At 47.7% G+C, this 19,328-nt stretch overlaps 1 protein-coding gene across 4 annotated transcripts in view; it reads right to left on the bottom strand.

The window, feature by feature from the left end:
- Window positions 1-1,911: 1,911 nt before the first annotated feature.
- Window positions 1,912-19,328, bottom strand: part of ASH1L (ASH1 like histone lysine methyltransferase) — a 131,721-nt gene continuing 114,304 nt past the window's right edge. For all 4 annotated transcript variants that reach the window (XM_068252588.1, XM_068252587.1, XM_068252586.1 and 1 more), the window contains 6 exons: window positions 19,071-19,209; window positions 18,811-18,983; window positions 11,215-11,381; window positions 8,646-8,686; window positions 8,280-8,557; window positions 1,912-3,628 (listed from right to left, as the gene is read on the bottom strand). In XM_068252588.1, the coding sequence (XP_068108689.1) occupies window positions 3,537-3,628; window positions 8,280-8,557; window positions 8,646-8,686; window positions 11,215-11,381; window positions 18,811-18,983; window positions 19,071-19,209 (890 nt within the window). In that variant the 3' untranslated portion in view covers window positions 1,912-3,536. The remainder of the gene's footprint in view (window positions 3,629-8,279; window positions 8,558-8,645; window positions 8,687-11,214; window positions 11,382-18,810; window positions 18,984-19,070; window positions 19,210-19,328) is intronic.

Below are 19,328 nucleotides of genomic sequence, written 5' to 3'. Positions count from 1 at the left end.
ATAGTTTCAAGGGCTGTATCTTTACTTAGGGCTCTTTCACACTAGAGGCTGCGGTAGAAAAGGCTGAAAGTCAGCCTTTTGCTTAACGCCAATACATAGCGTTTTCAAAGCCTTTTGAAAGAGTTTTACAGCCCATATGAAAACGTCCTTTTTTTTTTCTTCTATAAAAATAAGTGAACAAGATAGCTGTAAAACGCTTTGAAAAGGCTTTGAAAACGCTGAAGTTGGCGTTTTCCATTGACTATCATTGAAACGCCAACAGCCAACTTCGGCTGTTAACAGCCCTGAAAAAGCTCCTGGGAGCGTTGAAACGCAACGCTCCAAAACGCTGAGTTAGATGTGAAAGGTAAAATGAAAGTCTATGGACTTTCTTTTACCTAGCAAAACACCAACTTCAGCCGTGGCGTTAAAACGCCGAAAAATCCCTCTGGTGTGAAAGGGCCCTTAGAGGGCCAGCTGAGCTTGAAAGAGAAAGGCTGTATCTCTTGAAACGTTGCTGGTTGTTCTAGCTTTTATGCCTTGTATCCTGTATGGAGCCATTTGATGGATGATCACTTAAACAATACTTTGAAGATGGAGCTGGGTCTCTACTGCTTCTGTTGGAATCGTTGGGAATAGTTGTCCTCATCGGGCAGAAGAGATTTGACCTATTAGCACGTTTCATCATGAAATTGGTGGGTGCTGCCTATCCTTTGCTGCTATTAATTCCATAAGCAGCTTTAGTGAAGTAAATTATGGGAAAAATTAGAAGACAGAATGGATGTCAGTGTATCAACGAGCTAACTAAATTATGAGCTTTAGAAAGGAAATCTACATGAACAGAAAAAAAAAACAGAGGGAAGAGGGAAAGATTAATCAACAAGCAGCTTTTCTGATGACAATGAGTGTGGCGAGGGACATATGTAAAACTGGATGTATAAAGAAAAGAGAGTGCGGGGAAAGGTGACTGCTTAAAGACTGACCTTATGAATAATCCCACAATGCAACAGCAGCTCAGGCTGTACCAATGTCTTGCAAGAAAAATAAACAGGTGCTTTTTCACTAGTAAAACGAAAGAAGACCAATGGTGAAGTATGTCCCAACACTAGTGAGCACCTCTGTTACAGACACAGAAGCACTCACTTGTGTGGGCCCAGACCAAAAGGCACTGTTGTTGTACAGACCTGAAGAAGAGAGTGAAGTCCTGAGAAACGTGTTGTCCATTTTTAGCAAATTCATAAATCTATTTTTATCCAGTGAAACTGGCCTTTTTTTCGGTAGAGGTTAAGACCAATACTACCTCTCCTTTGAACTGTTTTTAAAGGTGTTTATTGAACTGGGCAGCTCCGAACTAGTTTTGTTTCTGAAGTATGACAACTAAAGATGGGCAGAATTGTACTGAAGCAAACAGTCCCTGGGGAATGACCTCGGGTTCACTTCGCCATTGAAGCTTTCCCGGCGGCCGCTCGTCCTCGATCGTGTGCCCGCAGCCAGGATCACTATGCCCCTGACGTCACGCAGAGTGCTCCTGGTTGCAGGCGCACAATCGAGGACGTGCGGCCCCCGGGAAAGCTTCTGCTCAGTAATGCGGTAACTGGCGAATACGGAAGTTATGCCCCTGTTTATGATGACTGCATTTTCAGTTCAGACCCACTTCAATAAAAGGCAAGTGACCCTTTGACCAGGAAACATGTGGTAGACCCAAATAGCCAATCAATTTGAAACTTTCTTGATTGGCCTCCCCCCAAACTAAAATTTTTCATGCCTTCTCAGGCTGTTTTAGGGTCACACAGGACTGCCAGAGTACACGACAGGATCACAAGACATACCTCTGGAGGACACGGGGAGAAACAGAGGCTTGGTGGCAAGATAGGGAACACAAGTGACACTTATCAAGGTGGGGGTGACAAAGGAGAAGACAACACAGGCCAGTTAGGAAAACCAGGGCTTTTTGTGTTTAATACTAGATGATCTCAGGAACTGGGATTGCAGATACATCCATTGCTAGAATCATTAATACAGAATTTACAGAGATTAACATCAAAACAATCCACTACCGTTACGTCTCACCTTTCCTCGTAAAAATGAAACAAATTAGCAGCAAATTACAAGACCCGCGGCGCTTCCCCCCGAAGAAGGGCAGGCGGGCCGGCGCCACTCTGTAGTGCGTCTAGAATTTAAAAAGCGCAGATTTGAGAAAACCGTTCATCGTCAAATCATTATTATAAAAAACAGCAAAAAGTGACAATTCTACACCAGTAAGAAAAAACAATCAGCAACACAGGCACACACACAAGAATATATTTATATATATATATATTTATATATATATAGATATTTATATCGCTGCTCGCTGGGAATACTCTTGATTGATATTTGCAGCCTCGTCGTCTTCTTGGTTATAATAAAATTTCGTTCCCTTTTTGATTTTTCTTTTTGCCGCGAGAGGGGGCCAAGGGAGTATCATATACTCGTCAAGCCGCATCAACTTAGAAAGTAAGAAAATATTCAAAACACTTCTCTTGCTTTTTATTTAATAAAATATTATTATTATTTTATAGTCAAAGGATTTTTTTTTAATCGTCTGCATTTTCTTCTTCCTGCGGAAAGGGAGTGGTCAGAAGCGGCGGGCCGGCGGTGACAGGAGACAAGACGCTGCTCCTGACCACCGACATTTATAGTATTGCTTTACACCCACTCTAATATACTCATGTATATATATATAATATACGTATATATACAGACACTGTTCTTGGCACGTCATTAGACAATCTGTTCTTTTTTATAAGGACATTGAAACTGGCAAAACAAAATCCAAAAGCTTTGTTTTTTTTTAAAAAAATGATTTTTTTTTTAACCACCGCGGCCAGGTTGTCCTTGTTCCTGGGCTCCTGGTAGGTTATGGGGCCCTGTGGACTCTCTCCAGGAGGAGGCGCTGTCTCCATCATATGGATTCGGCAGGTAAAGTGCCTCTGCGATAAGATGGCGGGGAAACGTCCCAACCTGTGTCATTAGGTCTATTTTGGTAGTTCTGCCTTCTTTCTCCATGTGGGGACCCTGAAATCCTCTGATTATCCCCCATGAGTAAGAACGGGTGAACCTCATTTCTGAATCCATCCAATATCGTTCACTTTCCCAATAATAGTCACTCGTGCAGGTTCCGAATGGCTGTACTGACCAGCCAGGAAAAAATCCAACTTGTGCTGGAAGGCCAGCAGAGGGCGATGGCACGGGGGCGGAGCTGCACTCAGGGAGCCATGTTGTTTGCGGAGGAAAGGAGCATCATACAGACTGGTAAAGGGGTCAGTGGAGATATCCAGCAGTTGGGCAGAATGAGGGGGGGGGGGGGTGTTTGGGCTGTCCACAGGGCAGGAAATTGGTGCCTCGGCACCAGAACACACAATGAAGGAACAGAAGGCTCCATAGGGCTTCCAGGAGAAAGCGGCAAGTGCATGATGGGCTCCCCCATTGATGGAAGGTGCCACCCGGTGGCCCTCTGGTTACAGACCTCATCTGCATGAGGAGCCTGTGGCAGTGCAGGGCGGAGACAGAAGTGCTCACTTCCTGAAGATGCACTCGGGCAAGTTTAGTGTGCGACGCCTCAGCTTCCGGCACGGCCCCTCCTCCAAGAGATAGGTCACGTCAATCACTGCAAATACAAACACAAGGAGTCAGAAAAAGATTGAAATGAAATGGCGCCCTAGGCAAGATAGCAGTTTTTGCCCACTGCTAATGGTCAGCTGGCTTTTTAGTTAGATTTGGTGCGGGGTAGCATCCACCAGGCCCCTAGACTCTCCAGGCCCTAGGCAGCTGCCTAGGTTTCCCTTGTGGATGATCCCGGCTCTGTAGGAAGACTATGAATGATAGCACATGTACAGTGCCCCCACCAGACATGATCTATCCTGCTGGAAACTGCTATAAAAATATTATATCTGAAAACATTTCCAGCTGTGGCAGACATATGGAAGAAAATGCCAAACTATCTTGCTGGAGTGAAAGAGAGACTTGTGACACTGAAAGTGAAAGTGGGTAAGAGGCTAATCTGATCAGGCTGCTAGACTATCAGCAAACAGGAAAAACAGGATGCCGTGCAAACTGCTCTGCTGCTGGGTGGGGGGAAAGGAGGGATTTCAAGATCAGTTAGATGCATTACAGGATGTGCAGAGGCAGTATTATAGCCACAACATTTTGCTGGGTGCCAGCAGTGGCGTAACAATAGGGGTTGCAGAGGTAGCGACCGCATCGGGGCCCTCCCTCAAGCACAATATTAGCTCTCTATTGGCCCTGTGTTGGTAATAATCACTTCTATCGATGCTTTAAATAGTAGTAATCATTAAACTGTTTCCTATCCCCTACTTGCACCTCTGACACTGTTGTTGTCCTTGGCAGGTTTTGGTGCGCCGTATCATTTGTTATGTATAGAGTGCTTGGGGGGCCATGTAGAACTTTCACCGGGGCCCATAGCTCATTAGCTACACCACTGGGTGCCAGCATGTAGGCGACGCACATAGTGAGATTTCTCTACAGTAGTTAATGTCACTGCACATTCCACAAAGGTGAGATTTTCTTGCAATAGTCACAGTCTCTGCCCCTCCCATAATGGTGAGATTTCACTGCAGTAGTAAATGTCTTTGCCCCTCCCAGTCAATGTCTCTGCCCCTCCCACAATCATGAGATTTCACTGCAGAAGTAAATGTCTTTGCCCCTCCCAGTCAATGTCTCTGCCCCTCCTACAATCATGAGTTTTCACTGCAGTAGTCAATGCCTCTGCTCCTCCCACAATGGTTCGCTTTTTCTGCAGCAGTTTCTATCTCTGTTCCTCCCACAATGGTGAGATTTCCCTGCAGTTGTTTCCATCTCTGCTCCTCCCACAATGGTGAGGTTCCCCTGCAGCAGTTTCTATCTCTGCTCCTCCCACAATGGTGAGATTTCCCTGCAGTTGTTTCCATCTATGCTCCTCCCACAATGGTGAGATTTCCCTGCAGTTGTTTCCATCTCTGCTCCTCCCACAATGGTGAGGTTCCCCTGCAGCAGTTTCTATCTCTGTTCCTCCCACAATGGTGAGATTTCCCTGCAGTTGTTTCCATCTCTGCTCCTCCCACAATGGTGAGATTTCCCTGCAGTTGTTTCCATCTATGCTCCTCCCACAATGGTGAGGTTCCCCTGCAGCAGTTTCTATCTCTGCTCTTCCCACATTGGTGAGGTTCCCCTGCAGCAGTTTCTATCTATGCTCCTCCCACAATGGTGAGCTTTCCCTGCAGCAGTTTCTATCTCTGCTCCTCCCACAATGGTGAGATTTCCCTGCAGTTGTTTCCATCTCTGCTCCTCCCACAATGGTGAGATTTCCCTGCAGTTGTTTCCATCTATGCTCCTCCCACAATGGTGAGCTTTTCCTGCAGCAGTTTCTATCTCTGCTCCTCCCACATTGGTGAGCTTTCCCTGCAGCAGTTTGTGTCTCTGCCCCTTCCACAATAGTGAGATTTCTCTGCAGCAGTTTCTATCTCTGCTCCTAGTAAATTTGTGCTAATGCCTATCTCAACTGCCACCTTAAATCAAAAAAACCCCACCTCATTTAGAGAGAGCAATCTCATAAGTTTTCTTCAACAACCATCATAGCATAAGCAATGAGAGAGCTCATAGGTTTTTGCAAAAGTAGAAAGCTAACTTTATTGTGTCGCTACATCCATAGACAAATCAACCAATATTAAAATCAATTAAAAGTGGCCTGTATCGAGCATACCAGCATCCCTGCATTCACCACGCACAACACACTCAATTTCCCCTAACGGTACCGGTACGAATATTGCCGTATCTTCAGAGAGGGGGAGAGAGCTGTATGTGCATATGAATGAAACAGAGAGGCATTCCTCTTCAGCTTGCAAGCCTAAGCAAATTACATCCAATGAGATCTCACCACTGTTAGTCCATGCTCAGAAACACCGCCGTACTGCGATTTCATCACTCAGGATTTTCTCCCACGGTGGTTACAATCTCTGGACAGTAATGTCCCTCAGGCATCCGCTCTACCTACTCTGCCAGGGTACGCCATAGTGGGGAACGTGCACTGGGGCCAAGTTTTGCTGGCGTGTTGATGCAGCTGCTCGGAGCGCTCCAGGCCACGTGACTTACACCCGCCCACCGATGCGTTGCGCCCGCCCACTTGCGAGCTTCGTCAGGGTGTACGTGGCTTGCTAATGGCTGAACTGTCCATCTTATCTCTTGTCCAGGCTTGGGGCGGGGAGTATTCCGGCGCTTCCTCGTTCCGCACCCCTTGCTGTTCACGGTATCCATGACAACCATTGATATTACCGATACTACATTTTTATTGCATTCAGGTGTCCCATTACTCATTTTGTCAGCACATTATATTGCACACATACTGGATAGATGTCTTCTTGCATACACTATTTTCTTAGTCACAGTTGCTCACGCTGTTTTACTTGGATTATAGTCACAATATTTCTGTTTATGTTGGTTTGTTTAGTCACAATATTTCTGTTTATGTTGGTTTGTTTATATATATATATATATATATATATATATATATATATATATATATATATATATAGTGTCTCATCCCCCTCTCACATTGTAGCTTGTAGTAACCTGTTGGCCTCGCCATAGCATGAAGACCAACATTTGTTAGGGTAAAAATGGGGCATAACTTAGTTCTGGTTGATGATGCTGGGGAGTCCAACATCTTGGATTTGAAAGAGGCTCAGTTTCTGAAGGTGGAAAGTTATCGAGTCCCAATTTTGTACCTTATTCCAAAAATTCACAAAAATGCATCAAAACCACCTGGCCGCCCTGTTGTCAGTGCTATAGGCGGCCCCACTGAGAGGTTAGGGAAATGGCTTGATGCAAAACTTAAGGGATTGGTCTCATCACTTCCCTCTTTTGTGCAGGATTCTACAGACGTGCTTAGACTCCTTGAGGAGGTTCGGCTCGGCCCTGATGACATCCTTGTGGGAATCGATGTTGAGAGCCTTTATACGTCGATTCCTCACGAGGTTGGCATCGGGGCTGTCCGTTTCTTTCTGGAAGATGCCAATCCAGGTGCCCAGTTGCACAACTCGTTTATTGTTGAGGCATTGAGGTTCGTGCTAGAGCATAATTGTTTCATGTTTGGCAACTCCCACTATAGGCAGGTGCGTGGCACGTCAATGGGGGCGGCCTGCGCACCTGATGAAATCGCAGTACGGCGGTGTTTCTGAGCATGGACTAACAGTGGTGAGATCTCATTGGCTGTAATTTGCTTAGGCTTGCAAGCTGAAGAGGAATGCCTCTCTGTTTCATTCATATGCACATACAGCTCTCCCCCCCTCTCTGAAGATACGGCAATATTGGTACCGCTACCGTTAGGGGAAATTGAGTGTGTGGTGCGTGGTGAATGCAGGGATGCTGGTATGCTCGATACAGGCCACTTTTAATTGATTTTAATATTGGTTGATTTGTCTATGTATGTAGCGACACAAAGTTGGCTTTCTACTTTTGCAAAAACCTATGAGCTCTCTCATTGCTTATGCTATGATGGTCTATCTCTGCTCCTCCCAGAATGGTTTGCTTTCTCTGCAGCAGTTTCAATCTCTGCTCCTCCCAGAATGGTGAGCTTTTCCTGCAGCAGTTTCTATCTCTGCTCCTCCCACAATGGTGAGCTTTCCCTGCAGCAGTTTGTGTCTCTGCACCTTCCACAATGATGAGCTTTCCATCTCCTCCATTTCCACATTAGGGAGACTTTCTTGCAGTAGTGTGTAGCTCCTCCCTCTCACAATGCTAAAGATGCCTAGCAGTAGATTGCCTCTATGCACCTCCCAGCAGACCATGGTCAAAGTGTTGCTCTCTCACAGCCAAACTCCTCAATTGTAAAATGAGAAAATCTAGGGGAAAGGACAACATCATCACTGAAATGATGTCAGTTCACCATCAGATTCCCCAGAGACATTAAGCTCTGAACAAACATGAGCCCGACATCTGTACAGGCATCTCATCTGCTCTACATCTGAAGAAGTACTTTTCTATGTCTACAACTGGAAGGTTCCTGCTTCCTCTTCCCTGCTTCTCTCCATGGTGCATATAGCCACCTCAGATGAGCTAAGCATGTATAACTATCACAGAGCTCCCAGCAGACTGTCAGCCAAAACAATCCTAAATGACTGCCTCAGCCAACAAAGACTAACACGTGAGCGGGGCTTATGAATCTGAAAGATTCTTCCAACCGGTAGAGACCATAGAAAACTAACATATCACCTTTCCCACAAATAATGATTACTGCACCCAGTCAGTGTTGCCATTAAGCTCACCGTTCTTGCCAGGCATTTTCTCCAGAAGTTGGAGAAGGATCTGGTTGAGTCTTCCTCTTTTGGCTTGCTGTCGCTCTTCCCCAGAGCAAATGCGTGGTGGGGGTGTATCCTCTAGTGCTACGCTCTCTACCCTCTCCACCTGCATGGAGCCCGTTATCTCCGGCTCCTCCGGTGTCGGTGTGTCTTGGTTAGCCAGTAAATCCTCCATGAGAGGCATGGACTCTTCGGGTGAGAGGTCCACACTTGGGGGTTTCGGGCGTTCAGACTTCCATGACGACCTACAACCAGATATGAACACAGAATGTGGTCTGAAGGCAGCTGATAAAATACTATTGAGTAGGAGGTCAGTGAAGACAAAGCACTCACCTGCCACCATTCCGCTTGTAGTTATCCGGCACGTAGTGAGGCTGCAAAACAAGATGGAGAAAGGTTTACATTCCAAGAGTTACCTCATATGACCCTGACTGGAGACAAAATGGAAAAGTGTGTCATGAGACCCTGCCTAGAAACAAGATGGGGGACAGTGTGTCATGTCACCCTGAATAGATACAAGATGGAGGACAGTGTGTCATGTGACCCTGACTGGAGAAAAAATGGAAAATTGCATTATGAGACCCTGCTTAGAAACAAGATGATGACAGTGTGTCATGTGACCCTGAATAGATACAAGATGGAGGACAGTGTGTCATGTGACCCTGACTGGGGACGAAATGGAAAAGTGTGTCATGAGACCCTGCCTAGAAACAAGATGGGGGACAGTACCATGTCACCTTGAATAGTTTGGCAAGTCCCACGCCCTTCTGACTCGCTTCTACTCCTCCACCATCCAGTCAATCCTCTGCACCTCCATCATCGTATGGTACTCGGGTGCCTCCGACAGAGTCAAACTACAGAGGGTTATCAAATCCGCAGAAAAGATAATAGGATCCTCCCTCCCATCTCTTGACCTCCTGCACCAGTCCAGACTGCAATCTAGAGCAGCTAGGATTGCAACAGACTCCTCCCACCCTGGCAACCGCTTCCTCATTTGACTCCTATGGGATCGCAGCTTCAGAATCATCGCCACCAGGACCTCCAGACACAGAAACTCTTTTCTTTCTTCAGGCTGTCCTGGCCCTAAACTTCCCCCGCCAAATCGAGCCACCCACTCTGAGTCCCACAACTAGCAAAATGTGTCTTGCAAACTGTACTGTAAATTGCAAATCATATTGTAAATGTAATACCGGTAATTGTTTTATAATTTGTTATCCATTCTCTATGTTCCTATCCATGAAGGTTCTGCTGCTCTTTACCGTCAACAACAATTCCTTGTACGATCCTGTACTTGGTGAATAAAATCTATTCCGATTCTGAATAGATACAAGATGGAGGACAGTGTGTCATGTGACCCTGTTTAGAAACAAGATGAGGGACAGTGTGTCATGTCACCCTGAATTGATACATGGAGGACAGTGTGTCATGTGACCCAGTTTAGAGACAGGTTTACAGCACCTTCAGAGACAAAATGAGGGACAGTGTGTCATGAGACCCTGAACAGAGATGTGATGGGGACAGTGTGTTATTAGATATAAGATGGGGGATAATTCTCCTTCCCACTCTACGACCTTGTTCTGCGTTCAGTATCCTCCTTTTCTTGTACCAGCAATCTGTCCAATTGGCAGACAGTAAAGTTAGTCATACATGGGTCGACAGTGGCTGAATCCAGTAAGCACTGATTACTTCACAATTGGAAATATATGTGGAGATAGTGACCAATTTAAAATCTTGCACCACTTAATCTCAATCAGATCCCAAAAGTACAGATTTCAGATTTATTGCTTCGGCCAGTCATGATTTCAATTGATAAACTTCACCAAATCTATCAGAAATGTATTGATTGAGCTTGGAGGGACCAGTCACTGGCCAATACGATCAAAGCAACCAAAAAATTCATACCATGTATGGCCACCTTACATGAGTAGGATACTCATTACTTCTTTTGGTGATCGCAAACTGTTGAGTGAAGAGATCTCCAACGATCGTCTGGAGGACTATCGGCAAATGATGGCTGGAGGGTCAAAGATTTTAGTTGGTGTTTTCACACATTGGCTGGCAGCAGGTATACAGCACATTTACCCCTAGTTACCTCTGTAGATGATTGGGGGGAGGTGATGGCACAAATGAGCTGGTGGAAATGAGGACATGTAAGTGGTCTGTATGTGTGGAAGTGGGGTGCTGAACTGGGTGTGAATAATTGGGGTACCTTTACTCAGAGAATGGAACTCAAGCTTGAGAAAATGAGGAGGGGCAGATGTCAGGGCTGCACTGCAGGGGGCTGGCCCAGGGGGAGGCCCTATGTACAGAGGAAACCTCATAGTGGGGGAAGGGTGCATACAGAGTAGGGGGTGCAATGAGAGAAGTGGGGTTGTACACAGAAGCTATTGGCTGGCCAGGTTCTATGCACAGAGGAAACCACATAGTGGGGAAAGGGTAAATACAGAGTAGGGGATGCATGGAGAGGAGTGGGGTCACACACAGAAGCTATAGGCTGGCCAGGTGTGGGGGGGGGGGGGGGGCTATTTATAGAGAAAGCCTTATAGGGGGAAAGCTCTCAGAAGGTATCGTATATGTAGAGAAAGTTAGAAAAGGGTAGGTGCTCTAAGAGGAGGAACTTTACAGGAATGGAAGAAGAATGGAAGAAACGCCAAAGTTGGGCTGCATGGGGAAGAAAGAAAAAAAGACTGCACCAGATAACCCAGCCTCTAAAAACCTTCCATGCGGAGGCCACACACAGGGCATCGGCAAGGGACTTGTTACACATTCCTCCTTTTGTGATATGTGGAGAAAAAGCTTGCCACCTCCCCAGCGCCCTGCTTCTTGTGAGTGCTGCTTAGGAAAAACATATCAGTGCACTTACAACAAGTCCCCCCCAGGTCACAGGAGGAGCCCTACTTACGGAGAAATCTCTCTTTGGTGTCAGCTTCTTGGGGAAGTGGTCGAAGGCGTAGCTCTTAGTGCAGATTGGGTAACGGTTCCGGTGGATTTTGTAGAATAAATGTGCAGATTTGTCCAATCGGTAGTCACAGATAAATACATCCTGCTCTTTCACTCCTTTTGGCCGACCTGTGGAGATGATAAGAATTGTGAAGCAAATGTAGCCTCAACTTGTAGGGAGAGTCTAATGGCCCATACCCACGGGCTACAATTGTCGCCGCAACATGCGGCGCGTGTTGCAGCGACAGGTCGCCCGTGAGTATGCGGCGTTTGCACGGGCGCGCACCCCGAACCGTCGCTCGTCGCTGTCGCCGCCGGGCGATTGAACCGCTCAATCGCCTGGCGACAGTCGCCGCCGCAACTCCGCCGGAACTGTCGCTAGTCCGCATGAGTACGCGGACTAGCGACAGCAACAAGATACAAGATGCATTGGGCTTCCGCCGGGGGGGGGAAGAGCAACAGCGACAGCTTCCGCCGCATCAGTTGCCAGGTCCCTCCGCCGTGTGTATGCGGAGGGACCTGGCGACGAGCTGTCGCCGGCCTGTCGCGCACACGCTCACGTGTGCTGGCGACAGGCCAAAAAGTTGCCCGTGAGTATGGGCCATAGGCTAGTTGCACACAAATAGTGGTGCGATTGTCCAGCAGCAGTAGAGCCTGAGGCAGGATGATCGCACCACACCATTTTACCCTGCGGAAGTGACAGGGTAATATGCGTAGCCCCACCCCTCGCTCAGTGACAAACTACCTGCTGGACAAGAAGAACATCACTGAAGTTTCGTCACCTCTACACTGCAACCACACGCTCACACTTACTACGTCGCCATAGACTTGCATTGCTGTTTTATCCGTCCGGTATGCAGCAACGTACTGCAGTTTGTGGCAGCCTTGTGTCAATTTTGCTACATCCACTGCACTACATTGTGATGAGCTGTGGCGGGGGCGAGTAGCACAAGCTACGAAACACGGTAAGTGTGGAAGTAGTCTAAAAGTAATTGTTGATTGAGCTAGTCAGCAAATCCTGGTATCCAGTTTGGATTGGCTCAAGCTCGTTTACCTGTCTGTATTTAAGACAAGGATGACAGAGATCTAAAAGGACAACGTCTGGACAATTGCCTGAAAGAAACTGCCTGAAATCACTGTTGGTCTAGCTAATTTCTGGGCTTCAGCTTTTTTGGACCTTTCAACCAACTGGATATGGAGGGTCATGTCTAGGAATACTCATGGAGAAGCATGTGATCAGTTTTGTCAGCTGACAGATATGCAAGTCTCTGATTTGCTAGACATGATCATGTGCTAAAGCAGGATGTGATCACAGCAAAGCAGATGCTTCTCCATGAGTTCTCCTAGACATGACCATCACTACACTTGAACAAGAATACTTGAAGCTATAATCAAAGCTAAGTAACTTCTATTAATAATATCCTTCCGTTGTATTCTATTCATTCAATGTAACTTTATTTTGATGCAGCTGTCTGTGTTATCTCAATTCTGGTGTTTACACTGTATCTTAAAAGTGCACTGAGAGCCATATATATAAAATATTTAATATGAACCTACCCCTTAGGGAGGTTTGAAATGAGGGTGGCTTTGTGTGTGTGTGTGTTGAGGGGCTCAGAGGTGAATTAACTGTAGCCCCTGTCTCCAAGTGGGTAGTGTGCCGGCCCCTTAGTGCATGCCGGGAGATGTAGTCATTACATTAAAGAACAAGTGACACCCATGCTAACCTACAAATAAAAAACACATATATACGTTGATAAATACTAGTTCTACTTACATAGCAGACAGGGGCGTAACTAGGAATCGCCGGGACCCCCCTGCAGAAATTCTGAGCGGGCCCCCCTCCCCCCGCTCAGGGCTGTTTTTAAGGGCTGGAGGGGTCGCAGCATGAGGGGAGAGCTTGGTAGCACATCGGTGGGGAGGGGGGACGGCCGCCCCCCTCCCTCACCTTGGGCTCTCCCCTCTGCGTTTACCCTTCAGCATTAAATAGAGCGTATGCAGGTGGCGGGCAGCGGCAGATACATACCTTCCTTGCGTTCCACAGATGTTCCTCTCTCTAGCTTCTGACGCGACTTCCTGTATAAACAGGAAGTCACGTCAGAAGCTAGAGAGAGGAACATCCATGCTGAAACGCAAGGAGGGTATGTGCTACGCTTTATTCAATGCTGGAGGGGAGCACAGAGGGAAGAGCCCGAGGTGAGGGGGGGGGGGCGTCCCTCCTCCCCACCGATGTGCTGCCAAGCTCTCCCCTCATGCTGCGACCCCTCCAGCCCCCCAAAACAGCCCTGAGCGGGTTGTAGTGTATTGCACTGTCCACGTTATGATTCCTGTGAATTTTATAAAGGAAAAGCAGAGAATCCGATTCTAGACAGTTTCCATCTTGGTTACTTTGAATTAAGCTAATCCTAACATCATTTCCTGCCTCACTCTTGCTAATTGTGTCAGTCAGTGAGCCATGGTGCCATGGTGTGTCTCAGTACAAGATTCCCCTCCTTCCCTAAACTCCTCTGGCACTGTCTATAAGTAACGCAATACCTCCCCCCTGCACTCTCAAATCCACACTTTACATTTCGTTATGTGCAGGGCTCCAGGAACACAACAGAGAGTAATGATCTGGAATTTTATGTGTAGTTTCACTTTGGTGTGGTCGTTTCCTCTCTGCACCCAACTCTGCACAATTATTGATGTTTTATCTGTGCCTGCATTCCACCAGACCGGCTTCTCCACACTGTATGTGCTCATCCTACCTGATCTACCTTGTCAATGCATAATGAATGAAGATTTGTCAGCTGGCTGCAATGGAGAGGAGTGTAATGGCCCATACTCACGGGCTACAATTGTCGCCGCAACCACGTGGCGCGCACGTGTTGCGGCGACAGGTCGCCCGTGAGTATGAGGCGCGCACCCCGAACCGTCGCTCGTCGCTGCTGTCGCCAGGCGATTGGCGACAGTTGCCGCCGCAACTTCGCCAGTCCGCGTGTGTATGCGGACTAGCGACAGCAACCTAATAGCTGGAGCATTGAGTTTCCGGCAGGGGGGAGGAACGTCGGCGAAAGCTTCCGTCGCATTCCTAGTCCCACTTCCGTGTGTGTATGCGGAGGGACCTGGCGACGAGCTGTCACCGAACTGTCGCGCACACGCTCCCGTGTGCTAGCGACATGCTAGAAAAGTAGCCCGTGAGTATGGGCCATTAAATGGGCCATTAAACTCATGTGGCACTACAAGTGACAGCACGCCCCATCAGTTATACCCCTGACACACACTGAGCATGCATGGGATTTCAGAGGCAAGGGGGGTGGAGAGGGGAGTTGAGTATCACAATCTGAGGGCTGGAGATGCAGAGCAGCTTGATTGTGTAATAGGGTTAAAACGGTATGAAAATTCACGGTATGATAACCGTCCAAAAAAATACCACGGTATGACGGTATACAGTATTACGCAATTATTCTCATTACAATTACCCTTATAAAAATGAGAAAAGGTCAAAGTTGAACAAACTCTTCTTTATTAACCACCCTGAAAGTTGGCTGCATGAAAGCCCACTAGAGGGCGCTCCGGAGACGTTCTTCCGATCGCCTCCGGCGCCCAGAATAAACAAGGAAGGCCGCCATAGCGACGAGCGGAGTGACGTCATCGACGTCAGCCGACGTCCTGACGTCAGCCGCCTCCGATCCAGCCCTTAGCGCTGGCCGGAACTTTTTGTTCCGGCTACGCTGGGCTCAGGCGGCTGGGGGGACCCTCTTTCGCCGCTGCTCGCGGCGGCGATCAGGCAGCACACGCGGCTGGCAAAGTGACGGCTGCGTGTGCTGCTTTTTATTTCACGAAAATCGGCCCAGCAGGGCCTGAGCGGCAGCCTCTGGCGGTGTTGGACGAGCTGAGCTCGTCCAGACCGCTCAGCAGGTTAAACCCTTAATGGTTAGGGTCCTCCTGTCATGCTTGAAATATTTACTCTTCTAAATGTCAAAAAAACAATACCAAAAGTAAATCTCATTCTCCCCGTGTCACATGACTGCCTATGGCAGAGAGGGCAGATAATAAGGCCATTTGAAAGCACAGTAGGTTAATATGTCTGCTTCCATGAATCAGGAAGTAGAAACTGTGCAGATTTATTTTAGGATTTGTATCAGCTGTAACAAAGAAAGAAATTGCTGTTGCATATCTTTGAGCAGAGAGGAGGATGTTTTGAGTTCAGGTCCACTTCAAAAATGCTGGTGGTACACTTTACTATACACCTTAAAGTGTACCAGAGATGAAGCATAGTGAAAGTTTTATACATAACTGCGGCTTCCTCCAGCCCCATCATGGGCACGGATCCCTCCCACGCCGCCATCCTCAGCCTTTTCTATCGCTGGTATTGAGTCCGGTAACTTGAGCCAGTCGCGGCCAGTCTGAGCATGCGCAGTGCGTTCTCTACAGCAGAGAATAATACTACGCAGGCGTAGTACTATTTTCTGCCAGAGATGGAGGGAGTGCACTGCACATGCGTAAAACTGGCCGTGACTGGCCAAAGTTACGGGACTCAGTAACAGCGATAGAAAAGGCTGAGGATGGCGTGGGAGGGATCTGTGCGCATGATGGGGCTGGAGGAAGCCGCAGTTATGTATAAAACTTTCACTATGCTGCGTCTCTGGTTTCCTTTAAAGGATACCAGAGCTGAAAAATAAAATGCAAATGGGTGGAGCGGACATGAATTAGGTGACGTCCTGAGCTAAGCCACTGTGGACGATTTCTTTAAAAAGTAGGGGGACAGAGTAGAACAGGGGGGAGCGGTGGGCATGAGGACACATGACATCACACAAACACGTACATCAGGCAGACATCAAACACACACACACTCACACAGACACACGCATCAGGCAGACATAACTCAGACATCACTCACACACACTACACTTCAGTCAGACATCACTCAGACATCACAAACATATACATCAGGCAGACATCCATCCATCCATCAGGCAGACATAGCTCAGACATCACACATACATACATCAGGCAGACATCACACACATACATCAGGCAGACACATCACACACACATGCCATACATATACACACTGGCTGCATTCATACAAACACTGCACCTCTCACACAGCAACACTGCTTATCTGGTGTCATAAGCTTCAGCTCCTTCACTGTAGTGCGTCTCTCGCTCCTTCTTCCGGGCTGGCGGCATACTCATCATTTTCATGGGGGGAGGAGCTGCTGGACATTCCTTTGACCACTGACCTGTATCAGTGTTTATGTCAGCTCTGCAGTCGGGGGAGGCAAGGGGCTGCATGCATATAGCAGGAGGGAGAACGGGCTGTAGCCTTTTCTCATTTGCCGTATTTATTTTGGCAGGAATGACCTGATGACTCCCCCTCTGCCTTTGTAGTACAGTCCACAATAAAAAACTACAAGCAGATACATTGCCGGGGAAATAGATCTCAGTGTGCGCTCCAGATGGGAAGTTCGGATCTTTTCAATGATCCGGATGATTCGAATCGGACCATTGAAAAGATCGGAATCTTTTATCCGAATCTCGGATCATTTTACTACCGAAGAATTCGGGGGTGAAATGAATAGCAGGACAGGTCTTTCCCTGCTGTGGACAGGAGAAGGGGAGGGGGGTGGACACACAGAGAAGGGGAGAAGATGGACAGAGGGCAGGGAGTGGACAGAGAAGGGAGGAGGGACGAGCAGAGAGCAGAAATGTTTGCACACAATACCCACATGCTGCAATCATATGCTTTACATGTATTTCACCTATATGCTCATCTGTGTACTTTGAATGCAAACGTCGCACAGTGAAAGAAAGCATTCCCCAAAGCATTCCCAGAAGATAAGTGCAGCTGTTTAGAGCAGTGCAGGAGGATCATATTACGCTGCAATCACAGTGCCTGCAAAGTTACTGAGCTGTGCTGAGCTGAGCCAAAAGCTTCCAATGTGTTCACTGTGCACAACTACAGAACAGACAGCCTGTAATGAGCAGCACGTTATAGCCAGTATGTGTGCTCCACATATCTGGCAGTGGCATCCATGTCCCCTCTCTCCTCTACCTGTCTCCCTGCAAGGCTGCCTCCCATCCAACAGAGCGATCCCTGCTTCCAGGACCCCGCTGCCCGCTGAGAGGGGGCGTGTCGCTCCTGGCCCCGCCCCTTTTGCGAACCGAATCACTCATTTTGATGATTTGACTCACAAAATAGATTCGGATCAAAGATCCGAATCGTTCATGATCCGGACTACACTATCCAGCAGTGGCCGCGTCATCACAGGACGTGTATCACCACCCAGCTCCTGCACTCATGTCGGCAAGCCTCCCGCAATCAGGAACCAGCTTTGGGAGCTTGCCTTCGTTACGAATGGAGACAGAGAGCAGGACAATGCCAGGGCAGTGGCGGGGATGCGGAAATACAGCCTAAACCGGTATTTCCTAAAAGTGCACGGTAAACGGTACGATTACCGTGCATTGTAATACCGTGGTATACCGTAATACCAGTAAATCGCGGCAACCCTATTGTATAATGACAAGCAGAAAAAATCTGCACTCATTTGAGCACAGGAACAAAAAAATCATATTCTGTTGAAGATTTTTGCAGCTAGATTTGCTGTGTAAACTATCTAAACTTTAGATAAGATAGATAGACAAGTTACTAGTTATAGTTAGTTTTTCATCTCGGATCCACTTTAATACACTCAGACCAGTTGCGGTTGAAATTTGATTTTTATGGTGACAATACCGCTTTTAATTTGAATGAAGTGGATTCTCAGAGTTAGACTTTGCAGAACAAACATCAGCTTTTATAGAAGAGTTGCATAAAACAAAACGATGACTGGCTCATTATGGTGGAGCAGCACCTACTCACATTGACCTCACCTGGATAGTGTACTGTAGTGGCTGGATAGTGTACTGGTTAAAGAGAACCCGAGGTGTGTTTAAAGAATGTTATCTGCATACAGAGGCTGGATCTGCCTATACAGCCCAGCCTCTGTTGCTATCCCAAACCCCCCTAAGGTCCCCCTGCACTCTGCAATCCCTCATAAATCACAGCCGTGCTGTGAGGCTGTATTTACATCTGTAGTGTCAGTCTCAGCTGCTCCCCGCCTCCTGCATAGCTCCGGTCCCTGCCCCTGTCCCTTCCCTCCAATCAGCAGGGAGGGAAGGGATGCAGGCGGGGACTGGAGTTCTGCAGGAGGCGGGGAGAGCAGCAGACTGACACTATAGAGATAAACACAGCCAGCTCTGACAAGCTGTTTGTCAGCAGCGTGGCTGTGATTTATGAGGGATTGCAGAGTGCAGGGGGACCTTAGGGGGGTTTGGGATAGCAACAGAGGCTGGGCTGTATAGGCAGATCCAGCCTCTGTATGCAGATAATATTCTTCAAACCCACCTCGGGTTCTCTTTAAGGGCACTGCCTTTGATTGGGAGACCGAATCCTGGCTAGGGTCAGTACCTATTCTGTAAGGCAAAACTTCCTAATACTGCAGGGTGGCCCCTTGAGCGCCCCTTAGTGGCTGCAGCTCTTGAGCGCTTTAAATCTGACAGGAGAAAAGTGCTATACAAATGTTATTATTATTACCTTTGCAGTACGTATACAAGTCCAGCACACAGCAGGTTCCCACCACAGCCTCCAGCGGTATGATCTCATACAGCGGCACACGGAACAGCTCATTGTGGTAAAACTTGCGGGATGGAGCATGGTGCGTCTCATGCGGTCGGAAGTAATGGTGACCAAAGGCAAATCTCTCGCCCCTGCAGATGTTACAGACACACAAGAAACAACAATGAGCTTATCAGGAAGCCAGAGGTTCCTCGCGTATGACTGGACAGTGGACTTACTTCTCATTCTTCCACAGCTTCTCTATACGGAAAATGTCCAGTTTGTCGCGGTTAATGTAAGAAAGCAGCCGGTACGACTGGCGCACAGGCTGTCCATCTGGTGTGCGTTTGCTGTCCCTCATAAGATACACGCAGTCACCTGATGAGACAAACACAACATACATGGCGTGGCTCAGCGAGAGGATGAGATGATGACCTAACTCCACCACCAGCTCTGAGTGCACCACCTCCCTGAAAGGCATCCCAATAGCCTAGGTT

Source organism: Hyperolius riggenbachi, chromosome 9, assembly GCF_040937935.1.
Source record: "Hyperolius riggenbachi isolate aHypRig1 chromosome 9, aHypRig1.pri, whole genome shotgun sequence".
Classification (NCBI taxonomy): Eukaryota; Metazoa; Chordata; class Amphibia; order Anura; family Hyperoliidae; genus Hyperolius; species Hyperolius riggenbachi.
Note: the sequence above shows the minus strand (reverse complement) of the source record. Positions and strands in the feature narration are given on the sequence as shown.